Source organism: Malania oleifera, chromosome 9 (genome assembly GCF_029873635.1).
Source record: "Malania oleifera isolate guangnan ecotype guangnan chromosome 9, ASM2987363v1, whole genome shotgun sequence".
Taxonomy (NCBI): Eukaryota; Viridiplantae; Streptophyta; class Magnoliopsida; order Santalales; family Ximeniaceae; genus Malania; species Malania oleifera.
The window spans coordinates 85042998-85069872 of record NC_080425.1 but is presented as its reverse complement, the minus strand read 5'-3'; the positions used below and the strand labels follow the sequence as shown (position 1 = coordinate 85069872).

Here is a 26875-nt window from a genome sequence, read left to right as displayed (position 1 = left end):
ACCACACTCATTTGGTAATCTAAATCATGGTTTTCCAAAAAAATACATTTTAAACAAAGTCAAGGTACAGTCATCCCAATATCACAGTATAAATCACACATATACTCGATTTTTAACAAAACCCGAGATTCAGCCCGTCGCCCCCTTTTTCCCAAAACTGTAATAATGAAAAACCCATAGTTTTTCCCTTTAGATCCTCCCAAATGAGTAGCCAAAACACACACAGGACCGTGGACCACAGTTCCACCTAGTCCGATTTCAAAAGTAACTAATATAAACGTAGTTCCCCTTACTTTAACCCCGTAAGCAAATCCTGAACTCCAAGGTCCCTAAACAGCGAACCAAGTTTCAAAACCTACAAATCACAGTACAGAATATACTCACAAGACTGATACCTACAAAACTACAGGATCAGAATTAAAAATCGAGCCTTATCTCGATTTTACGCCGAAATCTGAAAATCTCCAAAACAAGATTCCTATCCATAGAAGTTGTAGAGAATCCTTCAACAATCATTGTGGTAGCTTCCATTTTCCGATTCCATCAACGATCGGTGAAGAATTCTAGAAAGAAGGAGAGAGTAGAGAGAGTTTAGAGAGAGAGAGAGAGAGAGAGAGAGAGAGAGAGAGAGAGAGAGAGAGAGAGAGAGGATTGAATTTACTTAATGAAGAAGTAATAGAAATTTCCTTTCATAGCCCTTGACCCAAAAATTTCCAATTTTGCCCCTCTTAATATTTAGACCCATTTTTCATATTTTGGCTTTACATGGTTAGTGTTCTTTTGTTATATACCCTATAAGTCTTACTATTTGTAGCATATCCTAAGAAAATTCCTTCATCTGATTTACTATCAAATTTTCCTAATTCAGTTTTCTTATTAAAAACAAAACACTTACATCTAAAGACATGGAAGTAAGTTATGTTAGGCGTTCTTCCTTTCCACAATTCATAAGGTATTTTGTTTAGGCTTGATCTTATGGAGACTCTATTTATTACATAACAAGCTATATTTACAGCTTCAACCCAAAAATACTTAGGTAGATTATTTTCATTTAACATAGTTCTTACCATTTCTTGAAGAGTTCTATTTTTCCTTTCAACAACTCCATTTTGTTGTGGTGTTCTAGGTGCTAAGAAAGTATAGCTTATTCCACGTTCATTACAAAATTTTTTAAATTCTCTTCCTTGGTCACTTCTTAGGTTTGAAACATTATAACCTTTCTCATTTTGAAGTTTCTTGCATAGATTTATTAACATATCACTATATTCACCTTTGTTAGCTAAAAATAATACCCATGTGTATCTAAAGTAGTCATCAACAATCATGAAGGCATATTGTTTTCCTCCTAAACTCTGTGTTCTAGTAGGTCCAAATAAGTCAATATGAGTTCTAGGGGTCAACTAGTTGATATGTGTTTTTTTCTTTTTAAAGCTTGTCTTGATTTATTGGAAATTTTCCAAGTTGGCAAGCATCACATATTTTATCTTTAATAAACTTTGTACTAGCTAAGCTCTTTACTGAATTTTTCTTAGATAGTTTAGATAGAAGGTCCATTCTAGCATGTCCTAATCTTCTATGCCAAAGCCAACTATTTTCACTCATGGTAGCCAAGCAAGTTACATCTTGAGAAATTAGGCTATCAAGATTTATGCAATACACATTATTCATTCTATGTGCTATGAATAAAATTTCATGATCCTTAGGATTTTGTATTATGCATTTGTCTTTCTTAAAGATTATATCAAACCTTTTGTCACTAAGTTGACTAATACTTAAAAGATTGTGCTTTAGACCATCTACTAGCAAAACATCATCAATGGTGAGTGAGGATTCTTTACCTATCATACCAATTCCGACAATTTTATCTTTTGTGTTGTCACCGAAGGTTACATATCCTACATCCTTTTGAGTGAGGGTAGTGTACTTTGATCTATCTCCCGTCATATGTCTTGAACATCCGCTGTTTAAGTATCATTTTTCTTTAGATGGAGTGGACCTAACACATACCTACAAGAAAGGATTTATGTTATTACTTTTAGGACCCAAACTTTCTTAACTCTTTTTAAGTCTTGTCTAGTTTTAGTGTTTATCTTCCATTCACTTTTTACTTTCATGTATTTTTTCTTGAGTGGACAATTAAACATTTATATGTCCCTTATTTTTACACATGTAGCAAGTAGTATGCTCATATATGTTTGTGGATGAAGTACTTGCATAGTGTTTAACTTGTTTTACAAAGTATCCCATGAATAAATTTTTCTTTCTTTTGTTTGGTATTCCATTGTAACCAATTCCTTCTCTATTGTTAGCCATCCTTTGTTGTCCTACCATTTTTTCAAAGTTTTCTTCTCCTCTAGTAAAGTTGTAAATAATTTTTTCTTTATCTTGAATTAAGTTTTCAAATTCATTTATTTCTAAGTCTTTATTGTCATCTTCATTCACTTGTGACTTTACTAATTCTTGAGACATGTCATTTACTTTCTACATAAGCTCATCAATTTGTAAGTCTTTTTCTTTTTCAGTAGATTTTAAGGATTCAAGCTTATTTGTAAGTGATTCATTTTGTTGTTTCAAGGTTATGTTCCTTTTTGATACTTTAATAAACTTATTATGAAGAGAAAACAATTATTCTTGAAGTTCTTTATAGGAGGGCATACTCTCACATGAATCATTACGTGACTCGTTACTAGAATCTTCCGAGGAGGAGTAGTAAGAGTTTACTTCTTCGTTGTGTGCCATGAAGCACATGTTTGCCATCTCTTTCTCGTTGGATTCGCTTTCTAATTCACTTAAACTTGTGTCATCCTATGTTACTTTCATTGTTGGCTTCTTCTTCTTCTTCTTCTTCTTCTTCTTCTTCTTCTTGAGCTCAGGGCAGTCCGGCTTGATGTGTCCGACCTTTTTGCGATGGTAACAAGTAGGTGGATCATTCTTGTTCTTGTTTTCCTTTTTACTATTTTCACCTTTTTCAGTTTTTGACCTTCTAAATTTTCTAGTGAATTTCTTATTTATTTTGAAGAATTTTCCAAGTCTTTTAGTTATAAAGGCTAATTCTTATCATCTAATTCACTGGAGTCATTATCTTCTTCACTTGAACATTCTTTTGAGGCTTTAAGAGCTATGGATTATTTTTATTTTCAATGTATCTTTCTTTCATAGCCATTTTCATAGATTAGAAGTGATCCTATGAGTTTATCTAGTGAGGTTGTTTTGAGGTTTCTATCTTCCATTGTGGCTGTGGCTTTTGGTTCCCAAATAGGCGGAAGTCCTCTAAGGATTTTGCGAATCATCTCATAGGTGGAATATGTTTTCCCTAAAGCACTTAGTGAGTTTATAATATGTGTGAACATAGTGTACATGCTTGTGATGGTTTCATCATAGTTCATCCTAAAGGCTTCGTATTCACTAGTCAACAGATCAATCCTATTATCTCTAACATCTACGGTGCCTTCATAGGTTACTTCTAGTTTATCCCAAATTTTCATTTCTATTTTACATGCCATTACTCTATTAAATTCATTTATGTCAAGGGCACAATACAAGGCATTTATTGCACTTGAGTTTACTTGTAGCATTTTATGATCTAATTCAGTCATCTCTTTTTCTTCCATAGGTACCTCTTTTCCATCAACTAGTTTAGTAGGGATTAAGTCACCATGTGTGAAAACCTTCTATGCCTTCTGTTGGCCTAAACACGGCTTACGACTCTTAATTTTGATGATAACAAAGTAAGGTTATTTAATTTGCTTCAAAGTTGTGGTGTTTCAGGAAAAAACATATATTGAAGCCTAGCATACTTCACAAGGAACCATTTGAAAGCTCATATCAAATTCAGGTGATCAATATGGAAAGCTCAATGATCAATGAAGCTCATAATTTAAAACAATAAAGATTTGAAAGCTCATATCAAATTCAATATTGAAAGATCAAGGATCATTGAAGCTCAGAAACAAAGAGAACTCAAAGCAGCAATGAAGAGTCAAATGTATCATTAGGAAATGCTTTGTAAGTACTTCAAGTATATTTCAAGTATGAAATTTTTGTTGAAGCTCATTAGGCAAAAGAGACTTAGAGACCTTATTGTAAACTTGGAAAATATTTTTCAAAGAAAACAAATTAACATTCCAAGAAACGAGGAGCAAAGAGAGTTAGTTCAAGTATATTTTGAAAACTAGAATTTTGTCTTGACAGGAGCCTGACTAAACTTGTCAGTCGGCTGCCAACTTAAGGGTTTTTAAAATACATAGACAGAAGGTCGTCAGACTACTGCCTGGACCTTGACAGGTTCCTAACGAGGTAATTTGAGAAGCTTGTCTGGGTTTCATCAGGCTACTGTCACCCTATTTCCTGCTTTTTAAAACTAATAATTTTAGTGACAGGCGATTGCCACCCTACTGCCTGTGAAAAATACTTATGTATTTTATTGACAGAAGTCTGACCAAATTTTATTAGGCTACTACCACGTGACAAATTTCAAATGTTATAACTGACAAAATTTTGAAAATTAGATTCCTTAGGGCTCACACTTGGTTAAAACTTGAACACCACTCCAAGTAAACTTGGGGAACAAGTTAATTGATTTTCTACATCTATAACTAAGCCTCAAGACCAATAAATTCAATACCAAGAATCAAATTCAGCATTCAAACTCACTCAATTGCTCTCAACACTCCAAGGCTCTCTCACTCTCATCTTGTGCACGAAATTTTTTGAGGCTTTGTTGATTCTAAATCACCAATCTTGTGCTACAATTCTGAATTCTTTCAATCATTGAAAGAATTATTTGGTGATACACTCTCTTGAACTTCAATCTAAGTTTCATATTTGAATTACTTTGAAGTATATAGATTGAATTTGTACTAATCAGCTCTTTTGAGAGCATCTCTTGTACACCTTCTTTTGAATTTAGTCTTGTAGATTGATTGACAGTTCAGGTGCTTGAATCATTGGACCGAACAAGAGGATATCATTTGGAGAGGTATACACTAGCCTAATTGAGGAAGTGGTTGTAACAGTGTTGTTCTGCTTGGAAAGGAACTGATATAGTGGAATCCTTTGGTGTTTACCAAAGGCGAGGACGCAAGCTGGGGATAAGTTGAACCTCGTAAAAACTTGATGTTCTTATTTACCGTACTCTTTAATTTCTGCACTATATTTATATTTGTGGATGATAAGTGCAGGTTGTAGTGCTTAAACATTGAAATTAAAAGAAGATTCTTAATTTTAGAAAGTACGTTTCAATTAACCATTTGCGAAAACCCATAAGGGAGTACATTGGTTAATTTGTGGAAATCTTAATTAAGAGAACGCAATACAAACCAAATCAAAACAGGACTTGCATTCATATTACAGGGTTGTTACCAAAAAGCTAAAAGCAATTCAATAAGTTGCAACCTCTTGGTTATTTTGGTTATTAGCATTGATCATTGTGTGGTTGGTTTGATTGTTTAAATTTTCAAGCAAATTGTGGTGTGTTTTGGTTTTTGGTTGTTAATTGATTGAGTTACTTAAGTTTTGGTTATAAAGTACTAAACAAATAAGTAAAGAATTTAAAAAGAACTTAAAATTTTTAAATAACCCAGTTGACTGAGTCCATTTTGTCTGTCTAGAAATTGAAAGAAAAAATTGTTAGTCAACTAAGCGAACATAGTTCATTCTGATCAGTCGGTTGGACAGTCCAATTAAAAGATTTAATTGTCAGTCGACTAGGCGAACACAGTTCATTTTGGTCAGTCGTCACTAAAGGGGGGTATTAGTGAGGGATTTGAGAACCGTCACTAATACTGTCACGCCCGAAACCCGAAAATCAAACCTGGGGGTGAAAATTGTTATCTAACCTATCCTTGTATCATACAAATCATCATAGATATAGTGCAAAGGATGAGAGTCCGACCCCGTGGGGTTTCCAAGCACCCTAAACATATCCAATCATAATCATATATGCAGTAGAAAAAGGTCTTCTATATATATATGCAGTACCATACGTGAGTCTATACAAGAGCAGATACAATTACTAAGCCTTTTGATATTAGATAGTTTTACGAAAGACAGAAACTACCGTCACCTCGAGATCATCAAAAAGTACACATGAAGATAACCCCTAAGGATCCTTAAGATAACTTGTTCTCTATTGAGTAATTTTTTCAGTTTCTTCATTCTTTATGTGTAATTTACCTTACTTTTAAATATTAGGAAGTCTTGCACAAGACAAAAACTTACTTTTAATATATTATTATTTTATATAGATTCTGTGACTTAAGCTACCGGTCAGAACAACAAGCCTACTTGATGCCAAACAGTATTTGTTAGGTAGATTGGATTATTTGAGAGTGGATGACAACAAAATTGACATTGATAAGAACAACTATTTGATTTGTCATTGTAGCTGAGTGGACGCGAAAGTGACTTGGAATCCTAGTGCATGAATCAAACTTCCCTCTATGATAGGTTATACAATAAGAACAAAAAATCATGAAAAAGATATAATGAAGGGAGATTCACTTTTACGGAAGAAAAAATTTACAAAAAGAAAAGAATTAAGATTTTATAGATTTGAGTGTGAGACCCACTATGAATTATGTGTATTTTATGTTTTTGAGGACCTATATTTATAGTGGAAGGGTTGAGAAAGAGCCAATCATTTGACGGAAGAAATTAATCAATTGTATTGTGAGTTACTAATAGAAATTTAGCAGTTAAAAAATCGACCAATGTGGTGAGCAAGGTCTATATTTTAAAATCATGTCTTAAATACCATAATAGTTCTTTTACTTTATGACATAAAAATAAAATTTTTTCTCATGAAATGATATTTTAAAAATTTTCATTTTTGAAAATAGGATGCATGCAGTATGAGAATATTTTTTATTTGATTTGCGTTGTAATTAGAAATGTACATATGTGAGAGCTTCATGCACCCGGTTTCCTTTTCTTTTTTCATTATTTTTATTTCTTTCAACATAATACCTACTAAAATGCGTACTTAATCAAATCTATATGCTAACAAAATTTTCAACAATTATAAATTTAAAATATTTAATACTCCAAAATAATTAAGGGCAATATGAGAAAAATTATACACGGATCCTCCCTTTCACGTGTTTGTGTGCTTATATTTTAAATGTTACATATGTGGTAAATTGATGCTAATATCAAAACATATAAAGAGGGGCGTCTAGTTTTAACATGTGTAGCATTTAGGAAATGGAGGGGGGAGGTTCCCTAAATGATTTTTTAAAATATGGAGTTGAAATATTAATCATTATACTTATATTTTATAAAATAATATTTATTTTATTTAATAAATTAGTAATGCCAATTAAAATCTTAATTAACATAGATATTAATATAGTCAATAGAAAATTTAAACATTGTCTAGTTAAAAATTAACTAAAATTTAAAATTGGCATTTTTAATATTTCTACTAAATAAGATAAATAATATTTAATTTAATTATTTATTAATTAAAAATTAATTAAGTTTTAATTAAAACTTTGCAATTATATTTCTAATTAACATTTTATATATATATTTATAATAAAAAATAATTAATATTTGCGCTAATTTAAATTTTTTACTTTAGTTTATTAATAATTTATTATTTTAAATATAATAATAGAATGTGATTACATTGTATTATAGGGATTGTGACAACCCGAATAATAGTGGAATTTAAATAATAAAGAGAGAGGGAAATAGAAATAGAAACAGAAGGAGGCTGTAAACTTTGTCGACGAACGCTCCGCGTTCATCGACGCCATTGCATTTTGGAAGGAAAAACAAAAGAGGATCATCAGGGCTTCGTCGATGAATTCCCTGTATTCATCGACGAAGGCTTTAGAAAATTCGTCAATGAAGACTGAATTTCGTCGACGAAGGACGGGCTCGTCGACGAAATCCCCTGTATATATATGTAAAAATCCGATTTTTATTCACTTTTAACACTCCACTCTCTCTCCTCTTCGATCTTCTCTCTCTCTCTCTCTTCGATTTTGGGCTAGTTTTTTGTCGGATCGAAGATTTGAGGCTTCCACGACACTCCTGGCGAAATTCTCTACGAGTTTGCCGGAGCGAATCGTTGGGAAAATAAAGTTGGAAATCATCCCTGAGTTGAAGTAAGGCTTTTTAAGTCAAATTAGATTTTGTGATAGTTATAGGAATTGATGTACGCATGAAAATACTAAGGTTTAATACTGGGAGTTTTGAGTTTCAGGGTATTGATCAGGAAGTCATACGGGGGTTAGCCTAGGATATTTTGCGGGCTTTCTCAGTAGTCAAGTAAGGAAATAAACTAAAGCAGTTATTTTCCATGCAAGTTATTATTAATTATGAGCATATTTATTTTTAGAAAAAAAACATATGCTATATTTGTTTATCACATATGAAATGTATGTTGAAAAATATTGCTATTATGATTAAAATGTATATGTATGTATAAGGTGCTAGAAATGATGATTTTAGAATATGAGATATGACTTTAAACGGCACATGTGTGGCATGAATATTATTTTATGTGAAGTGAATCATGATATGAATGATTTTACGAGCAAAGCATGTTTTCAGGTATTTTGAAAAGACGAATTATGCTATATTGAGTTTGATAAATATATGATACATAAATTATTTTCAAAATGTATATACCTGAAACGATTTTGGTGCAAGGCCATATTTATGTTATTGGCACGAGGCCATGTATTTATGTTATCAGCGCGAGGTCATATTTACTATGATTTCGGCACGAGACCGTATGTATGATTTCGGCATAAGGTCGTATGAATGATTTTGACGCGAGGCCGTATTTATAAAATGTTCGGCACGAGGCCATATTTACGAAATTATGTACTATATGTTATCAGAACCCAGATGTTAGTTTAGTTCAGTTCAGGAACTCGCTACCGTAGTTATATTGTAGATCAGATATCTACGTCAGATTAGTGCTAACCATCCCACGAGGGGATGGGAGATGGATAGTTGATGTGGCTTTCAGTAGAGTGTGGACGTCCACCTAACAGTTCGGACCAGGGTGTGGCGGGCCCATCGTACTTACATACATATTTGATTCGGCAGTGGTCGGCCAGCCATTGTCCAGTCCCGCCTTCGGGCTGCACAACCCGTCATTGGGGGTAATACATGACACCAGCTAGCTATTCATCCTGAGTATATTTTCAATATTACAGTTATAGCGGATGTTTTATGTACGTTATGAGTTATTAACAAATATGAGAAATGTATGATTATTCAATATGATATGATGAACGTTTTTCCGATTTATGAAATGTACTGTATATGTAAAAATGCATTAAATGTTCATGTTACCACACAGCTATATTTAGTTTATTTTCCCTTACTGAAAAGTGTCTCACCCCCAAATATTAAATTATTTTCAGGAAACCCAGAGGGATCGGCAAGTCAGGGCCGCCGTTGAGTGGGTCTAGTTTCCCTACTAAAAGGGTAAGCGTTGAACTAGGATCAGGAGATTTTTCTTGTACGATCCTAGTGTTATTTTGACTTTTTGGAAGAATGTAAATAAGTACAGTATTATGAGAATGTAAATAACTCTGGTATTATGTTTCATGGTTGGATGATTGTGATTTTATTTTACTGCTGCATAGGTTTTCGCTGTGAATGACAGGTGTCCCCGTTACCCATGGTTTCAAGTTGACCATTTTTATTTATGATGTTATATTTTATTGAGGGTCATTACAAGGATAATATTGTTTAAAAGTGAAAATATTGAGGACAATTTAAATAAAAAATTAGGATTCCTATAAAAGTTACCCACAAGGTCGGGTTGGAATAGGATTTCCATACTAAATGAAAATCCTTTCATTCATAGTGTTGTTTTGGTGTAATCCCAAGAGGGGGGTGAATTGGAGATTTTAAAAATTTAGGTCAAATTATCAGCAATTCAGTACATCACAACCTAGGGGCAATCTAAACCAGTATTGAGATTGCAAGAAGATGAGCAAATAAATTTTCAGCACTACAAACAATTACAGTTTCAATATCTCCCAACAATTCACAATTCAATATCAATCAGATAAGCAATATATTCGGAAAATGAATGAAATTAAGCAAGCATAAAAAGTAAAAGTGACACCACATGTGTTATTGGGGTTCGGCAACTGTGCCTACGTCCCCGCCTCAGCTCGTAAGTCCAAGGATTCCACTAATGCTCACTTAATGGGTGGAGCAACACCGGCCACAAACACTCTCTCCTTACTAGGCAAGGAAATACCCCAGGTCAAATTCGCAGGGCTGACACTACAAAAAAACTGGCTTTTAGTGATGAAATTATTAGTGACGGATTCAATTTCGTCACTAAAGGGGGGGTATTAGTGACGAATTTGAGAACCATCACTAATAATGTCACGCCCCGAACCCAAAAATTGGACCCGGGGGTGAAAATTGTAATCTAACCTATCCTTATATCATACAAATCATTGTTGCTTGCTACTTGATTGTATCATACAAATCATTGTTGCTTGCTACTTGATTGTGTTTGGCTATGTTAAATACCTACATCTAGTTTTTATTTTTTATTTTTTATTTTTCATTTCAGGCTATGGATTACCTATCTTGGTGTAGAAATCAAGGGAGTATGAGTTTTGCAAGAGACTTCTATGTATTTTTGGCTGAATTTCAGAAAGCATCTAGGTAATGCATTTCTTTTTCTTTTTGGTTTTTTGGTAGTTTATCTTCTCTCTATGTTAATATTAATATGTTCCTTATTGATGATACCTTACTATTAGAATAAAATCTCAACTTATTCAATATTTACAAAGACTAAGTTTATTATTACTCTGATGTGGTGTGTTTGATTTGTGTAAAATTATATAAAATTTGAATTACAGATAGTCGCTTAAATTGACTGGTGTGGCTTTTACGCCTAGTGAAAAATGTATAGAGAGAATAATAAGGTCAGCTCTTCTAAAACATATTTGCTTGGGGGGGGTTAATCTGAATTGGTTTTAGGCTAGGGATATCATTACATGCTACTTGATACTTGATTTGTATCATACAAATCATTTTTGGATATATTATAAATTGTGAATTGTTGCTTACTACTTGATTGGATGCTAGTCTAGAATGCCTCCTACATGACGGATGCAGTTGATGTGTATTGCATGTTGGTAGTGGATATAGGTTCTCATGTGCCTTGAACTTCTTATAAATGACTTATTTGAACCTACCAGGTACAGGTTTTATAGGAAAATATACAATTTACAGACGGCATGCTACTGAAATTTTGTTAAAATTTTTCCAAAATAGAAAAACATTTACAACGATAATTATGATACAATGAATGTTAAAATATTTTTGAAAGAACGAGTGAAAGTTAGGAATCATAAGAAATGAGACAATATAGGCTTAATTCATTTAAAGAAGCATTCATGACTAAACTTTTGGTCCGATAAGTTTAAAGCATTCATTACCGAGCCTAAATCATTGAAAATATTAAAAACACTTGGCTAAGAATGTGAAAATTTGAAAATGCATAAGTTGAATATATCCATAACTAAGAGGGAGCATTCTCTTCATAATTCTTTAAATTAAATGCTCTCATCATCAGTCCTTATCATTCATGCCTAAATGCCTAGATGAAGAACAATACTACATTGAATTCGATACTATCCACTATTCTTTGCTATTTATATTCTTAATTTGATGGATATATATTGTGAATTGTTGTTTGCTACCTGATTGCATGCTAGTCTAGAATGCCTCTTGCATGGCGGATGTAGTTTATGTGTATTACATGCTGGTAGTGGATATAAGTTCTCATGTGCCTTGAACTTCTTATAAATGACTTATTTGAATCTATGTGGTACAGGTTTTATGAGAAAATGTCTAATTTATAGACGGCATGCTGCCAAAATTTTGTTAAAATTTTTCTGTAATAGAAAAACATTTTCAACTATAATTATGACACAATGAATGTTAAAATATTTTTGAAAGGATGAGTGAAAGTTAGGAATCATAAGAAATGAGGCAATGTCAGCTTAGTTCATTTAAAGAAGCATTCATGACCAAACATGCCTAAAAGACTTTAAACACTATCACAAAAAAAAAAAAAAAAAATTTGTGACACTTTATAATAATAATAATCTAGAAACTAAGATTTCTATTTATCTTCTAATAAAAGCAATGGTGGATGGTGAATTATTACCAATTTATTTTTTTATTATTATCTTTCCTCACCAAAAAAAGTAATTAAAATCAAGCAAGTTATGCAACCAAGAATGATTCATTGAAAACATAAATCAAATTTCATAACTGCTAGAAGTGCTTTCAAGAATCAAGATTATTAAGAACAACCATTCCATATAATTTTTTCAAGTTATATACAAATTCACAAGATGCAAATCACACTGCCAAAGTAACTTATCACACTTGTACACCAAGCCAAATTAACATGTTTAAGCCAAGTGTTAGAGGCTGATTTATTGTTTAATTCCTACAATGACTAGTTAAGAATCATAAAGGCTATACAAAATAGTACTCACGAGAGATATAAAACTCCCATTGAAACTGAATGGTTACAATACATTTTACAATAAGGACATTTCTGGTTTGGAGAATGTAATTTCTCCCCTATACTGTTTGTGTTTTCTGAAATTGAAGCCAATGAAAAATCTAAAGAACAGTCATTATGTGATTTCATTAAATAGTCTCCTTTCTAAAAATTTTTAGTCAAAGTAATCTCAGCAACTGTACTAAAACTTCATATGGTATGAAAAATTTAAGGTAGTGCACTGATCAAGGGGCAATGTGCAAACACCCATGGTTCACAATGTTTGAATCTCATATTTACAAGTGAAAAACCAAGCAGCAGGTATAATGCATAAAAAGGTAGGATGCAACCAAGTCAGTACTTTGAGCAAATAATAAAATGAAAAATGAAAAAAATGAGAAATAGCTAATAATAAATTGCAACTCACGTTACTTCTCCCATAAAATCATCTTGAGTAGCACTATTGTTGTCCATGATCTTCATCCTAAGTTCATAGACCTCACTAGTTATGGTGAATACAAAATTCTCATTCCATTCTGGCTGAGACCCTTGCCCTGTATAAGCCATTTCCATATAATAGTGACCAAACTTGTATAATATACATTGCAATGATTACTCGGTTTTACCTTTCAAAAAATCAAAAGGTAATTACACATAATATATATAAGTAGTTGCAAGTATAACTATGTGTGTATCTTCTCATGGTTATTCAATGACCATTTCATCCCTTTGACTTTATAGGCTACCTTCCAAGTGTGCAACTCAATGGAAATATGTGAACTCAGTGTTTAGCTTTAAATACTGACATTATTTTTTTCATTATTGATATTACTACTGTACAAATTGTGTAATATGCATGATTATAAAATTTTTACGAATTTTTTATATTATATAATTATTTTTCCTGATTATACTGAACGTCAGCTCTCCATTTGTATACTAATTTTTTTTTAATGACTCTTAATTTGTAGGGTTCACGACTGTTATAATATCAACACGATGTCATGCATGCATGCACTACAGTCATCGGATGCAACTTTTGATTATTTCTTTGTATTTTTTACTGTTATTTAAACAAATGGAATTTTTGTATTTGTATTTGAATTTTGAATATTTTGAAATTTTTTTGTTATCTAAACATATGTTATTTCTTTATTTTAATTGGATTTGTATTTGAATTCGAAATTTTGAATGATTTACGAATTTTGTAGTAATTATGGTATGTATGCTAAAATATAATTACATATTTTTATATAGGAATTGATGATTAAAAAAATTAGTATTGAAAGTTTTTTAATTTTTCTAATTATTAATGAAGGACTCAAATTCGTCACTAATAGTAGGGTATTAGAGAAGAATTACAAATTCGTCACTAATAGTATAGTATTAGTAAAGGACTCAAATTCGTCACTAATAGTAGGGGTATTAGTGACGATTCCTATATTCGTCACTATTAAAAAAGTATTAGTGACGAAGTTGTAATTCGTCACTAATACCTTACTTTTAGTGACGAATTTGAATCCTTCACTAATACCCTACTATTAGTGATGAATTTGAGTCCTTCACTAATACCCTACTATTAGTGACGAATTTGAGATGAGTCGATCTAGCACTTATAGTGACAGTATTAGCGTTTTAGTGACGGTTATAATCCATCACTAATACTCCATTATTAGTGACGAAATTTTAGATTCGTCACTAAAAGTTAGTAGTAACGGTAGATATAACAGCTATTTTAAAACCGTCACTAATACTCATAAATTCATCACTAATACTATTAGTGACGAATTTATGAGTATTAGTGACGGATTTGATCCTTCACTAATACCCTAATTTTTTGTAGTGTGATCCCACCCTTTACAAGTTCTCCTTACGGGGCAGAGAAAGCCCTAACCTCTCCTTAAGGGGCAGAGAAAACCCACCTCAGACCATGCCTGAATTACAATTAATAATTTTTTGTGTACAATAAACAGTGTTTCTTACACAAGAAGATTTATACAATAATACGATCTAATGCTCTCACAAATGATAAGATTTAATGCTCAAGTGAGATCCAATATATGAGCTCTCTAAGATATGTGAGTGTACGTATATGTGAGAGTACAACCTTTGATTCAAGATATTATATTCAACAAACAAATAATCAAAGGAAGTTAAACACAATCCAAATCAAATATCACAAAGATATTATAAGATATAAGCACAATAGATAATTTGGATTGAAGCTTGCAAAAACAACATCAAAGTTTGTATGCAAGCTTTCAAGTCTTGCAACATGGATGCCAAGACTAGGAAGCTAAAAACGAGATTTTTCCAATCAAATATTTATAAATGAAATACTTTGGAAAAAACCAAACTAGCAAAACTCTCAAAAGGATTTTTCAAAAATGAATGGTAATGTGAGAGTATTTTGCCAAGAAAAATGATTTTAAATGACGCACACAATACAACAATTAATCTCCCTATACCTTGCAATTGATTTGCAAGTTAGGAGAACAAGAATCAAGAACTCTCCTATTTCAAGATGATTTTTGCAAATAAGGAGTAAGAGAGTATATAACTCCCCGACCCTTTAGGTGGGCCCGAAGTGCTACTATTCATACATAATCTGTACATATCTAATAACATACATAAACTACCCACCCTAAATAGGGACATATGGATGTATCATAATGATCTATAATTTCACACATTGTGGAAGACATAAACATTCATACAGAATCTAATATACATACCAGGGTTTCCAACTGTATCTTTACGTACGCACATCCACACTTAAAACATAAACTGTATTACATTCCCAAAAAGACCTCTTGGTCAAAACCCAATACAAATACAAACTTACGTAATTTCCTGTAAGACCTGAAACAAAGGTTGTATATTGGAGTGAGACACTTCTTAGTAAGGTGGAAGATATTATATCAGTGTGTGACCACATGAGTATATTTCAATATAAATAGTTAAATATTTAAAACATTCTCAATCCTGTAATATAGTAGATACATATATAATTCCCACAATAGATAATTCAGCATCATTACAAGCGAGAGTTCTCGAGATTAGGGTAGGGTACAGGACCATACATTGTACAGTCCCTCTGCTCGGTACTCAACCCTGTGATTTTTCTCATTTTAGTTTTAAAATTATGTATATGCACATAGATCTCAACCCAGCCTCGTAACATCATAACTATGCCAGTAACTTTCGCCATGGCAATGGTTGTGCAATAATAAAGCAGTGATCAAGCCCTACCTTGCGCGAGAACTGTCAGGCATCATAACTTACTCTAGTATGACTAGGCCATCACCACCGTGGTCCGTACACCAATGGCCTTTCGTACCATGTCGACTACCTCGATACCCACACCAAAAACAGAGTGTGTGGTTGCACTGTACCTCATATTCAAGCAACGGTACCGCGCTTTCACATCACAAGCTTTTTAAGGCTATCATATAATAAAAAGCTTTTTAAGGTTTTCATAGTAACGAGCTATATACGACGGTTCCAACATCATATATATAATTTATAACAAAATCATTTAAGAAGTTCCAGCATTTTTCACAACTCATGCATTCTTTCTTTCATACATTCATTTTTTCATATATACTGTGGTACAAACCGACACACGCCTTCTCGGTTTAGCCCATTCATACATAGCGCTCGATATCTAACCGGCATTTCATTTATGCATTTCCTGATAAACATTCAAAACTCTTGTTCTCATATTTCATAAACATTCATTCCATTTCAATATAGTCCTGTTACATATCATATGCCACACTCATTTGATCAAAACATGCTATACATAGTAATGGTTCAAAATATCATTTAAATGGAAAAACAAGGATTCAAGCATCTCCTACTATTAGTTTAAAGCAAATAAGGAAGTTTTTGAGTAGTTTGGAGATCATATGCGAAAACCCTAGTTTTTACCAAAATCGTAAAACCGTAAAAATCGACACTTTTACCAGGTATAATTTTCCAAATAAATAGTCATAACGTACATAATAACATAGGCTATAGTTCTACCTATTTAGTTTTATAAAATAACTAAAGTAAACAAATCCCCTTACCTTTTAACATAAAAATGAAATGGTAAACTTCCAAAACTTCAATCTGGTGAATATGAGTATCTTTGTTATACCGAGGGTGACAGAGACAAATGGTACCCAAAACGGAGTTCGGAAAGGCTCTATAAAGAAAAAGGTTCGACCCTAGGCGAGAGAAGAGAGCTTTTGGAATTCTCTCAAAAAAAATGAGTTCCATCAATTTATAAGCAAGCTGTCCTAGAGGAAAACCGACGATGAATTCCCCTATCACCACAAAACCAGCACCGGTTTGGTGGTTGACCTACCCATTTGACCCAAAACCAGCGACGATTTTTCCCTGACTCAGAAAATCGTCTACGATTTTGTCTCTGCCTTGTGAAAATGCTTCTTATTCTTTTTTTTTCTTTTTCTTCTCTCTTTTATATTATTTTTCTTTTATTTTTCAAGTTCAGGTTCCTACAATCTCCCCTTCTTATAAGAATTTCGTCATCGAAATTTGCTGACTGTTACTACACACATTCTAAACTCATAACTACTCTGTGCAGAAGAGTCGACAGTCACCCACATAGTGGCTCTGGTCCAAGTTTATTACCTGCCCTCTCTTATGGCAGAAGAATACCATGGTTATAACGTAATGCTTCAGGAGGTTACAATATACATACAAAACTCCCCTGAATACCTTCACTAATGGTATCTCTTTAGTACGTAGTCTTTGTACCTTCTGATCTAAAATCTGCACTAATACCTCCTCGTATGATAATGCGTCACTGATTTCTAGAGGTTCATAACTTAGCACGTGTGAAGGGTCCGGCATGTACTTCCTCAGTATTGACACATGAAACACGTCGTGAACTCTGGATAGTGTTGGGGGTAATGTCACTCAATAATGATTTCATTGAACCATCACTAATAGGAAAATATTAGTGACAGTCTATGAGAACCGTCACTAATAATGCATTTTTTGGGAAATAAATGTCGACACTATGTGGCGGATGGTAAAAACTGTAACTAATACTCCATTATTAGTGACGGTTTATGAGAACCATCACTAATAGTTTTGTCTTTATTTAAAATATATATATAAATAATTTATTTAACTATTAGTGACGGTTCTCATAAACCATCACTAATAGTCCAGTATGAGTGACGATTTTTACAAAAGGTCACTGATAGTGTTTTCTTTTTTGAAAAAGAAAATATAAACAATTTATTTAACTATTAGTGACGGTTTTTAGAGTATTAATACTCTAAAACCTAAAAACCCTAATCCCACGCGGCTTTCCCCCTACTTTCTCCTCCGATCTGATCTCCTCCTCCTTATGCGCGTTTTCTGCGCCCACCCTCGCCGCTGGAGCCACTGTCCTTCCCTCCTCCCACCGCCGTTGTCCTTCCCTCCTCCTAGGTTCTTTTTCTTCTTCTTCTTCTTCTTCTTCTTCTTCTTCTTCTTCTTCTTCTTCTTCTTCTTCTGCAATCACTATGTGTCAGCGTGTGTGCATTTTTAGTCATAGTGTTCCTAATTCTTCTACCTGCCTTCCTGGTTTGCGCACATGCATATGCCATCTGGCCCTCAGTTTTGTCTATTTTTTTTTATAAAAAAATTAAACTTATTTATCCTTTTTTATCATTTCTAGAAATATCAATTGCACTTACAAATTACATTTTAAAATTTAAGCTGTGTTTCAAAACGTAAATTTCTAATTTTGAATTTTAGTTTATATAAATTTTAGTGAAATTAAGTATAATATCATACCATATTTCATTAGGAAAAGGCAGGTTGAAAATATTAGTGCCAGGTTGGTAAACACGAATTCCGCACCAACAACAAGAAATAATAATAAAAGAAAAGTGTCAAAAAAATGAAATACGATCAATTTTACAGAATAACGGGTGATTTTTTAAAAAATTTTAATTATATTAGAATGATTCTTTAAACAATGAGTAATATATAGAGAAATTGAAACATAAAAAATAAAGTTTTCATGTAATTTTTGAAATTTTGGGCAATTTAGTAACATAGGAAATAAAAGGATTTATTTCCATATTGTTCATCTCTCAGTCGCTTGGCACTTTCTGCACCCCTTTCTTGTTTTATTAAATTCATTACGACTTACTAGAAAACATACATGGTTTAGTAGCAGATCGATTCTATATCCCTTTTTTCGTTTTAGTTAATTCATTACAATATACTAAGAAAGATGCATGCTTACGTGCCTAATATGTTTCACGTTGGAATCTGAATCCAGGAACCCCAAAACAAAAACTCAATTTTCCTTCGCCTTCTTGTCTCTCTTATTCCTTCCTACACTCGCAAACTATTCTTCAAAATAGCAATCTTATGCAACAAGGGTCAACGTGCGCCGCGTAGGAGCTAGTGGAATTCCGTATTATATATTAATACACGTTTAATTTCGTGTTATTTCAAATACTAGTACCTGATTAATCTTACGTACAATTAGTGGATTTCAAGCATACTGCATGTGGCGCCAAGGATGAATTGTTTCTTAGCGGTTTGCTTCCGGGCAGCAGAATTTGATAGCCTTCGGACACTTATTCCATAGCCATTCAACCAAATGAATGACTAAATACAGCGTGATAATGCAGAACTCCACAAACAGGACTCCGAGCACAGCAACCATCACCAGGATGGACGGAAACCACAGGTTGTAGGGAAGTATGAGGTTAATGGCGTAATAGTACGTGAGTCCGGAGAAGGCCAGCGTCAAGCACATGGCTATGGCGAGAATGCAGGTGCATACCCTGTTATTTGTAGGAAACCCGCTCGCCAGTAGCATGGTCATGCCGAGGGATGTGAAGAAGGCCAGCTCGTCGAAGAGTATAAACTTGTCGAAGGCGCTCCTGTCCTTCGCCGCGCCTATGGCAGTCCCCGCCTCGAAAGAAGTGTTCGTTTTGGCGTCTGTGGGGTTGGGTTCGTCCCAGGCTCCGCCAGGGGGGTTCAGTGCCACCTGGAAGGCCATGGACGCAATCACCGTGGCACTCGTCATCAGCGACCCCCGCGTCTCTTTTATCCACGCGGGGTCGTCGGGGAACAGCACTCTCCACTGCTTCCTTATCATTCCCGAAATCCTTTGCTGCAGTGTCGATTTTTCTGGAGGGACTTTTGCAATATGCTCATCGGTAGTGCTGTTGATTTCGAGGAAGTCTCTGTTTCTCCGAACTCCGACTCCCAGGAGAAAATTGCAGATCTCTAGGCTCTTGATATCCCTCACCGGAGAGTTCTCCGCAACATCCAACGCCGTGAACCCGTTCCCGTTCAATGCGTTTGCAAGTTTTTTCAATTCCGTTATTGAAAGAAGGTATTTTATGGCCTGCAGATTGAAAAAGGAGGACTGTTTCATGCACGGAGTATTTTGACATTTTAGACGCAATGAGAGGACAACGTGCAGATTGAAAAACCTTTTTTTGTTTTTTTTTTTTTATGCGTAGGTTTTCTGGGCTTACATGCTAGATTAGATTAATTTCACGCGGTCAACCGTGCCCACAACCAACACATATGAGGTAAATTCGGATGTCCGGTGCACGTAGTCGGGTTCGAATCCCAAATCCACCATCGCAATCGGCCTTCTAGGACAAGTTCTTTCTACTTGACCATGTGTCCGAACAGTTGGACCCAATTTTTTAATAGTATAGTTTAACATTCTTTAATTTATATATATTTTTTAAATACAAATTTAAATAATTGGTTCATGTATTTATTTATGTAATATATATATTTTTTATTTTTTTTACACTCTACAAAACATAATTTTCAATGAAATTTTATAACATAAAAGAAAATTACACTTTTCTAGATTTAGTTAAGAACCGACTTTAATTCATTGATAGGTAATTGATCGACCTTGAACTATCTAATAAAACTTATTTCTTATCTCATGCCTCTTTTCTACTTTTTTCAAAAATTTAAACTCGCAATATACAACATTCAAAAAGTGTTTAATCAAAAAGTGTTAGGACATCTATTATAACTTTTAAGCAAGAATTTTATGCATATAATTAGTATATGCATATATCTATCTACATTGAATGCTACTTGGAAACTTATTGAAGTACCTCTTCCTGTTTAAGAGCTGCGGCAAGGTGCAAGATGGTGTTGCCGTCACCATCTTTGGCGTTGATGAGCGTCACAAACTCCTTCCTTCTACAAAACTCCATTAGCACCTTTAGAGCCTCCAAGCGGCCATACTTGACGCACAAGTGCAACACCGTCTCTCCTCTTCCAACCGTCGCGTGAGTCGACTCAGGCAGAGCGCAGATCAGCTCACGTATGACTTCAACTCGTCCCTTCATGGCTGCTAAGTGGAGAGGGAGTCTCCCGTCTTGGTCCCGAACGAGGCAAGCCTTCGGGCGGGCGCTGAGCAGGGCTCTGACGACGTCGGAGTGGCCCTTGGCTGCTGCCAGGTGAAGCGGGGAGCGGCCCAGCCAGTCGACCTCGTTGGCCAACTCGGGGTTTTTGGAGAGGAGTAAGATTGCAAACTCAAGGTGGCCGCGCATGGCGGCTATGTGCAAGGGGGATTGGTCGAAGGTAGCAGCGACAGAAGATCGATCCAGAAGCAAAGGGTCTGCTTGGATTAATGCGTTAAGCGTGGATGCATTTCCAGTCAATGCTGCTTCATACAACCTTCCCTCCATCTCCTACCTGATACCTCCTTCTCTAATTCCCTCTCTCTCTCAACCTAACCAGGGTCCAAAGCTATATACGTATATATAGGCGCATACTCGACGCTATTTCTCATAGAGAAAGCAAGGCACCTCTCTCTCTCTGTCTCTCTCTCAACTTAGCCAAGTCCAAAGCTATATAGGTATACATACTCTATGCTATTTCTCATAAAGAAAGCAAGGCGTCTCCCTCTCCCTCTCTCTCTCTCTCTCTCTCTCTCTCTCTCTCTCTCACACACACACACACACACATTACTTTATACAGTTTCATTAAATTTAAATTCATCATCTTCCATTCAAATTTTGATTGCACTCTTTTCTTACTTCATTGCATTTTCCATATTGTTCAAGGATTTATATATTTAATTTGTAAAATATATAAAATGTCAAATAGAAAATGACCAAAAAAATGGAGCTGGAATAAAAATTTAAATGCTGAACATGAAAATCAAGTCATAAATTCAATACTCACTCAGTCATACCACAAAAGTAAAATCAGAATCTTAAGAAATAACAAAACATATATCAAAAGCATTGCTAATCACAAGGTTACGGGGATTATTGTAAACGTAGTAGACCCACCTAATTGTGACTAAAAAATAATGATTGGTCATTAAATCAATTGAACAGTTGCTTATAGTGTTCACGAGCAGAATTAATTGGATGATGTCACGAAATACTGCTGCAAAAGCATTCCTCTCCAAAAATTATTTACATAAAAGCTCTATTTCCAAGCATTTGGGAGACGGGAGATTACAGCGCCCAGATATCTAAGAAATTAATAATTAGGCATCAACCAATCGCAACCAACCACGTCTACCGTCTGAGCATAAAACGCAACAAATATGCCCGCACGTGGAGCAGTCTCACGTGGGAACCCGATTCCAATATTATACCATTATCAACAGCCACAAGACAAACCCAAACCTTTCTCCTTTTCTTTCTTTCTATTCCTTTCTGTGCTCACAAACCATTCCTTAAAAAGAGAAAAATCTGGGCGTTGAGAGCAATCTGCCCAATCCCACTTTTAAAACTTACATACGCATATCCACAACATAAGCTTCACGTGCTAGTGATACCAAAAGCCAAAGAAGGAATCGAAAAATAACATTATTGATTGATTTATTTATTTATTTATGAAAATTGAAGCAGCAGTCGAGCTAGAACAAATATTTAACAAACTCAAGATCAATGACTTAAATCTCTCGTAGTTTGTGAAATGGAGAACATTGACAATATATTACAATATAATTAATAATAACAAAATTGGAAATATGTATGTACAAGGTTAGGCGCTGTCGAATTGAACTCTTAAATTCAATGATTTAATCTCTTGCATTCTGCGTAAGTTCAAACCACTGCACAGAGGGAGCAGAAGAGCAATATAATTAGTTCCGAATGCAACTAAGACCATTGAGAAAACGACTCCGCATAGTCAATGAGAAAACAATTACCTGTCTCAGTAAATCTGCAAGTGTTCTAGGAAGTTCTTCAATGTTTTTCAGCACGATATAATATGGGAATGGAAATGAATCTAAGTACTTTGAAAATTTAATATCTCCACCCTGAAATGCCGCTTCCTGGAGGCCAATAGGGCATCATATCAAATATCAGCGGTGTCAACAGAATTCTTACTTACGAGAGAGGAAAATAAGCAAAGAAAGCATTTTCAGGAAAGAAAAACAAGGGTAGGAAGCTACCATGAGGTGCATGATGGACTCTTGGGGGCTATCCAGAAGCAAGAATGCAATCATTCGCTTTCTGCTCAAGACTTCCCGAACACAGCGCTTCAAGTTTTCCTGTTATAGATGGATACCAGACAATAAAATATAGATATGTGCACAAGCATGCGCGTAAACATCAAATAACAGTAAGAAGTAGGAAGCCTTGAATGGTGCTGTGACATGAACCCACCTTTTCATGAAACCGACCATCAGCAATGATCAAAACAAGCTGCTGCAGTGGATTTATTCCAGATGGGAGTCGTGCATTTGCCACAGCAGCATCAAGCATATTGTTCAAATACTTCAACAGATCAACCACTGGTTCATCTGCTATGGTATTCTCTTGCTTAAATGACAAACTCGAGATCATCTGTTCCAACCAAATACACAACTTTCCAATTATATTAAAGGAGATGAAAAGGAATACAGGTGTAATGGGAAAAGATTGCAAGAACCTAGAAGTAAATAAATAAAATAGAATAAAATAAGAATTAAATATAAAAACAAAATGAGAAAGCTATTGGCATGGCTGCCTTCTTGAAATGCATTAGTCTTATAGCAAAGCAAACTCAGATGCTGCAGGCTTAAATTTTTAAAAATATGTACAAGGGGTTTCCATACCTTGACTCCAGCCTCTCCAGTAAATGGCTGATCAAAATCATGCAACAACCTTATGTTGCCCTTCTTTCCAAAGCTGGCAACAGCAAGATTTCCCACTTCAAGTTGAGACATGGCACGGCACACTGTCACCAGAGCTTCGATAGCAACATTCCCACAACTACTCTCAGACATACTGCGGGAGTCATCCACAGCAATGACAACTTGGTAATCCCGCTTGTTAGGTCGAGTGCGTCGCAGCCATATCTTGTCTTTCCGGTAATGACTTGCAATGTACGGAATTACCTGACAATTTACCATTCATGAGGATGCAAGATAAAATATAAAAGAAACTCGTATGCAGACAAAATCCAAGCACATTCAAGAAGAGGTATAAAAAAAACCAAGAGAAATAAGATGTGGAAACCTTCTTCATGTTAATCCTTTTTCCAGTCTTATAATCCCCTTGAAGCTTGCTAGCTAGAGTGGGTTCCATTACCAGACGCAGCTGTTCAGCCAACTCTTGAGACAATCTTGTTGTGAGGAGTTCGTATTTTCTCCAAAGACCAGTAGCATTGTCTTTTGTATCACTGGACACTTCCTCAAGATTCTTGACCTTCCCCTGTCCATCGTCGCTTGATGGCAGTTTATTGCACTGAAGTATATCATCATCCATGCAACACTTCTTGATGGTGACTAAACTCTCTGAAGGATTTCTGATATCACAATCACTATGACCAGAAACCTCTGCAAACCCCTCACCAAATAGTCTCTCTTTCGACTCCAGAAACTGCTCCTCTATCTTGTTCTCCAAAACTGTGGGATAACGCCTAATTGGCTGTACATCAGAAGCTTGCTTCTCAATCTCCATATTGTCAATTTCTTCTTTTTTGGCTCGATGACCATCTTCATCAGGCTTGTTATCACTAATATTCCTGTCAATTTGATCAGATGTTGCAGGTCCCAATGCCTGAGCAGTTCCCTTCTCGAACTCAAAAACATATCCATACTCGTCTGCATTATTAGTCCCTGTATCTTCTGGAGGTTCTATACTACCTTCCTGGATATCGGTAGACACCTTAATTCTATCTTTCCATTCTTCAAGCGCATCGCCAACACTCCTATATGGGTTTGGTTGTGTTCTCTCAGGACAAGAAGAATCAGGCTGAGGCAGTTGAGTTTTAGGCTGGTCATCAGTGAGTGTCCCACTCAATGATGTATCACCCAACATGATCTCCATGCTGGAGATATTATGGGAAGGCAAGCCTCTCACTGAACCCAGGTTGTTATAAATATCGCTGCTGTAAGACCATTTCATCTCTGGTGTGAAGTTTCCTGAATCAGCTGCCTGCAAGTCAGCCTTAGGTTGCGATGCAGATTCATAATTGGGCAAATTACTATTGAAGTTGGAATTCCCCAATTCATAATTTTTCCTTGCTTCCAGCAAATCCACTTCTTGATTCTCTCCATCATTTCCCTCCTGATCCTCTGTTTCAATATTCCCGCCCACCTTTTCAGACTCCAAGTCTTCAACAGTTTCATCCATCAAATTGGTTGTCCCTTCACCATTTTCATTCTCAGCAGGTTCATCATTCTTATCTGAATATTCTCCATCCATAGAATCAGCGCTTTCTGGTTTATCCACATCTGTATCTTTGTCTGATCCTTGGCTAATATCATCAAGTTTTATTCCTGTTGGGTCCATGTATGCATCCTCTTTGTCCATATTCATGTCTTCCACATTCTCTGTACCATCAAGATCATCTTGGTTTCCATTCTCATCATCTTGTTTCTTTCCTCCAGGATTAAGCTCTCCAGGTTCATCAGTAGTGGTGGCATGATCATCTTTGGCTCTAATCTCTCTATCATTTAAATCTTTATCCTTCACCGAAGGTCCAAACTCGTATTTCTCATTTTTGTTATTGGGATTTTCATCTTCATCTTTATCCCAGGATTTCTCATCAATTACTTCACTGTCAGGGCCCGCTTCCCCCACAGCAGACTCCAGTTGTTCATTCTCGCTGTTATCATCATTATCTTCTCCAGATTCTTCACTTAAACTAAATGCATCAGCAGAAAAATCCTGTTCCATCTCTATTCCTTTATCATTCTTACCTGGAAGTTGGCTCGAGTCATCCTTGTCATCTGTTGGCTGTAGAGACAGAAATGACACAAGATTACTACATTGTACAATGACGTCCTAGAAAAAGTAATGGCAGTAAATGCAATCACCATGGACTCCAACACCAGTACCTTTTCAGAAGTTCCAAGAAGCTGATCTTCATCATTTATTTGATCACTAACATCATTCATTCCAGTACCTTCCCCCATGCCTGTTCCTTGGGCATCTTGATGTGTGTTATGATCGATGTCACCCACTTCATCTTCCATGGAAGTGCCAAACCCTTTGGAGTATAATGAAGCAAAAACATTTGCAAGCAGAGTGGCCAATATAGATACCTAAAGGCAAATTGGAATGTGAAATCAGTCATAATATTACTGTAATTTGAGAGCAGTTAGAAAGGTATAATGTGAAAAAAAGTGCTAGTGTACGATCAATAAAATGTCAACGTATAAATTTTGACTAAATACATAAAGTAATATAGCAATTTGTGGATGACCTCAGGCAAAACAAGCATACCATTTTATTCATAGATAAAAAATCATGCAGGAGACCATCACCAAAGTTCAATAATATGTCCAATAACATGTGTAGATGCTTTAAATGCTCGCCAGTTTGCGCACACAAGGTGGGAATTCTACTCCCAGAATGGTTCACCACTTCTCTCTGACCAAAGTACATAAGATGTGAGAGCAGGACAAGGAGAATAAAAAATCAGTATTAAAACAGCAACTGAACAAAAAGCTTTATGACCAAACTTACAGCGTAAAATATTGTTTTCAGAAGTTCATTGCATATTATGTCCAACTGAAGGTTCGCCACATAAGATTGAAAGATGACCTTCCATGAAGTAAGTTTCCCCAATAAATCCTCAGAAACACCACTCAATGAATCTAGGTTTTGAAATGCATCTATAATATGTTTCAATGTTCTTTGGAGTGCTCCAGAAAAACCAGCCTCAAGTTCGGAATAATTTTCATGACAATGTTTTGCCTCTTCGTGAAGATACTTCAACTCCTTTTCTTTCTCAAGAGCAGACTTAAACTCTTTTTCCATCAGTTTTCCCTGCAAGTGCCGTGCTTTCAAATGGAGGAAATGTTTATGCTAGACTATTAAAATGCCTAGCATCTTCTTAAAACTTACAAAAGTGAATTTGGGATCACATCATGGGAAAAATTTTCAAGTCTAATGATTT

At 35.0% G+C, this 26875-nt stretch overlaps 2 protein-coding genes across 5 annotated transcripts in view; both read right to left on the bottom strand.

Annotated features, from left to right (window-relative positions):
- Positions 1-18934: 18934 nt before the first annotated feature.
- Positions 18935-21256, bottom strand: LOC131164318 (ankyrin repeat-containing protein At5g02620). Its single transcript, XM_058121425.1, has 2 exons — positions 20632-21256; positions 18935-19889 (listed from the first exon to the last, which is right to left on the bottom strand). Exons 1-2 carry the CDS (start codon positions 21208-21210, stop codon positions 19065-19067), a joined length of 1404 nt encoding a protein of 467 aa, XP_057977408.1. The 5' UTR covers positions 21211-21256; the 3' UTR covers positions 18935-19064.
- Positions 21257-22330: 1074 nt separating this feature from the next.
- Positions 22331-26875, bottom strand: part of LOC131164562 (midasin) — a 99692-nt gene continuing 95147 nt past the window's right edge. For all 4 annotated transcript variants that reach the window (XM_058121841.1, XM_058121843.1, XM_058121842.1 and 1 more), the window contains 9 exons: positions 26443-26745; positions 26200-26346; positions 25812-26018; positions 23986-25710; positions 23583-23864; positions 23152-23331; positions 22938-23036; positions 22692-22817; positions 22331-22595 (listed from right to left, as the gene is read on the bottom strand). In XM_058121841.1, the coding sequence (XP_057977824.1) occupies positions 22563-22595; positions 22692-22817; positions 22938-23036; positions 23152-23331; positions 23583-23864; positions 23986-25710; positions 25812-26018; positions 26200-26346; positions 26443-26745 (3102 nt within the window). In that variant the 3' untranslated portion in view covers positions 22331-22562. The remainder of the gene's footprint in view (positions 22596-22691; positions 22818-22937; positions 23037-23151; positions 23332-23582; positions 23865-23985; positions 25711-25811; positions 26019-26199; positions 26347-26442; positions 26746-26875) is intronic.

Coding starts and splice junctions, on each gene's coding strand:
- LOC131164318 (XM_058121425.1), bottom strand. CDS start 21,210: ATGGAGGGAAGGTTGTATGAAGCAGCATTGACTGGAAATGCATCCACG. Junction 19,890..20,631: donor CAGCTCTTAAACAGGAAGAG/GTACTTCAATAA, acceptor TTCAATCTGCAG/GCCATAAAATACCTTCTTTC.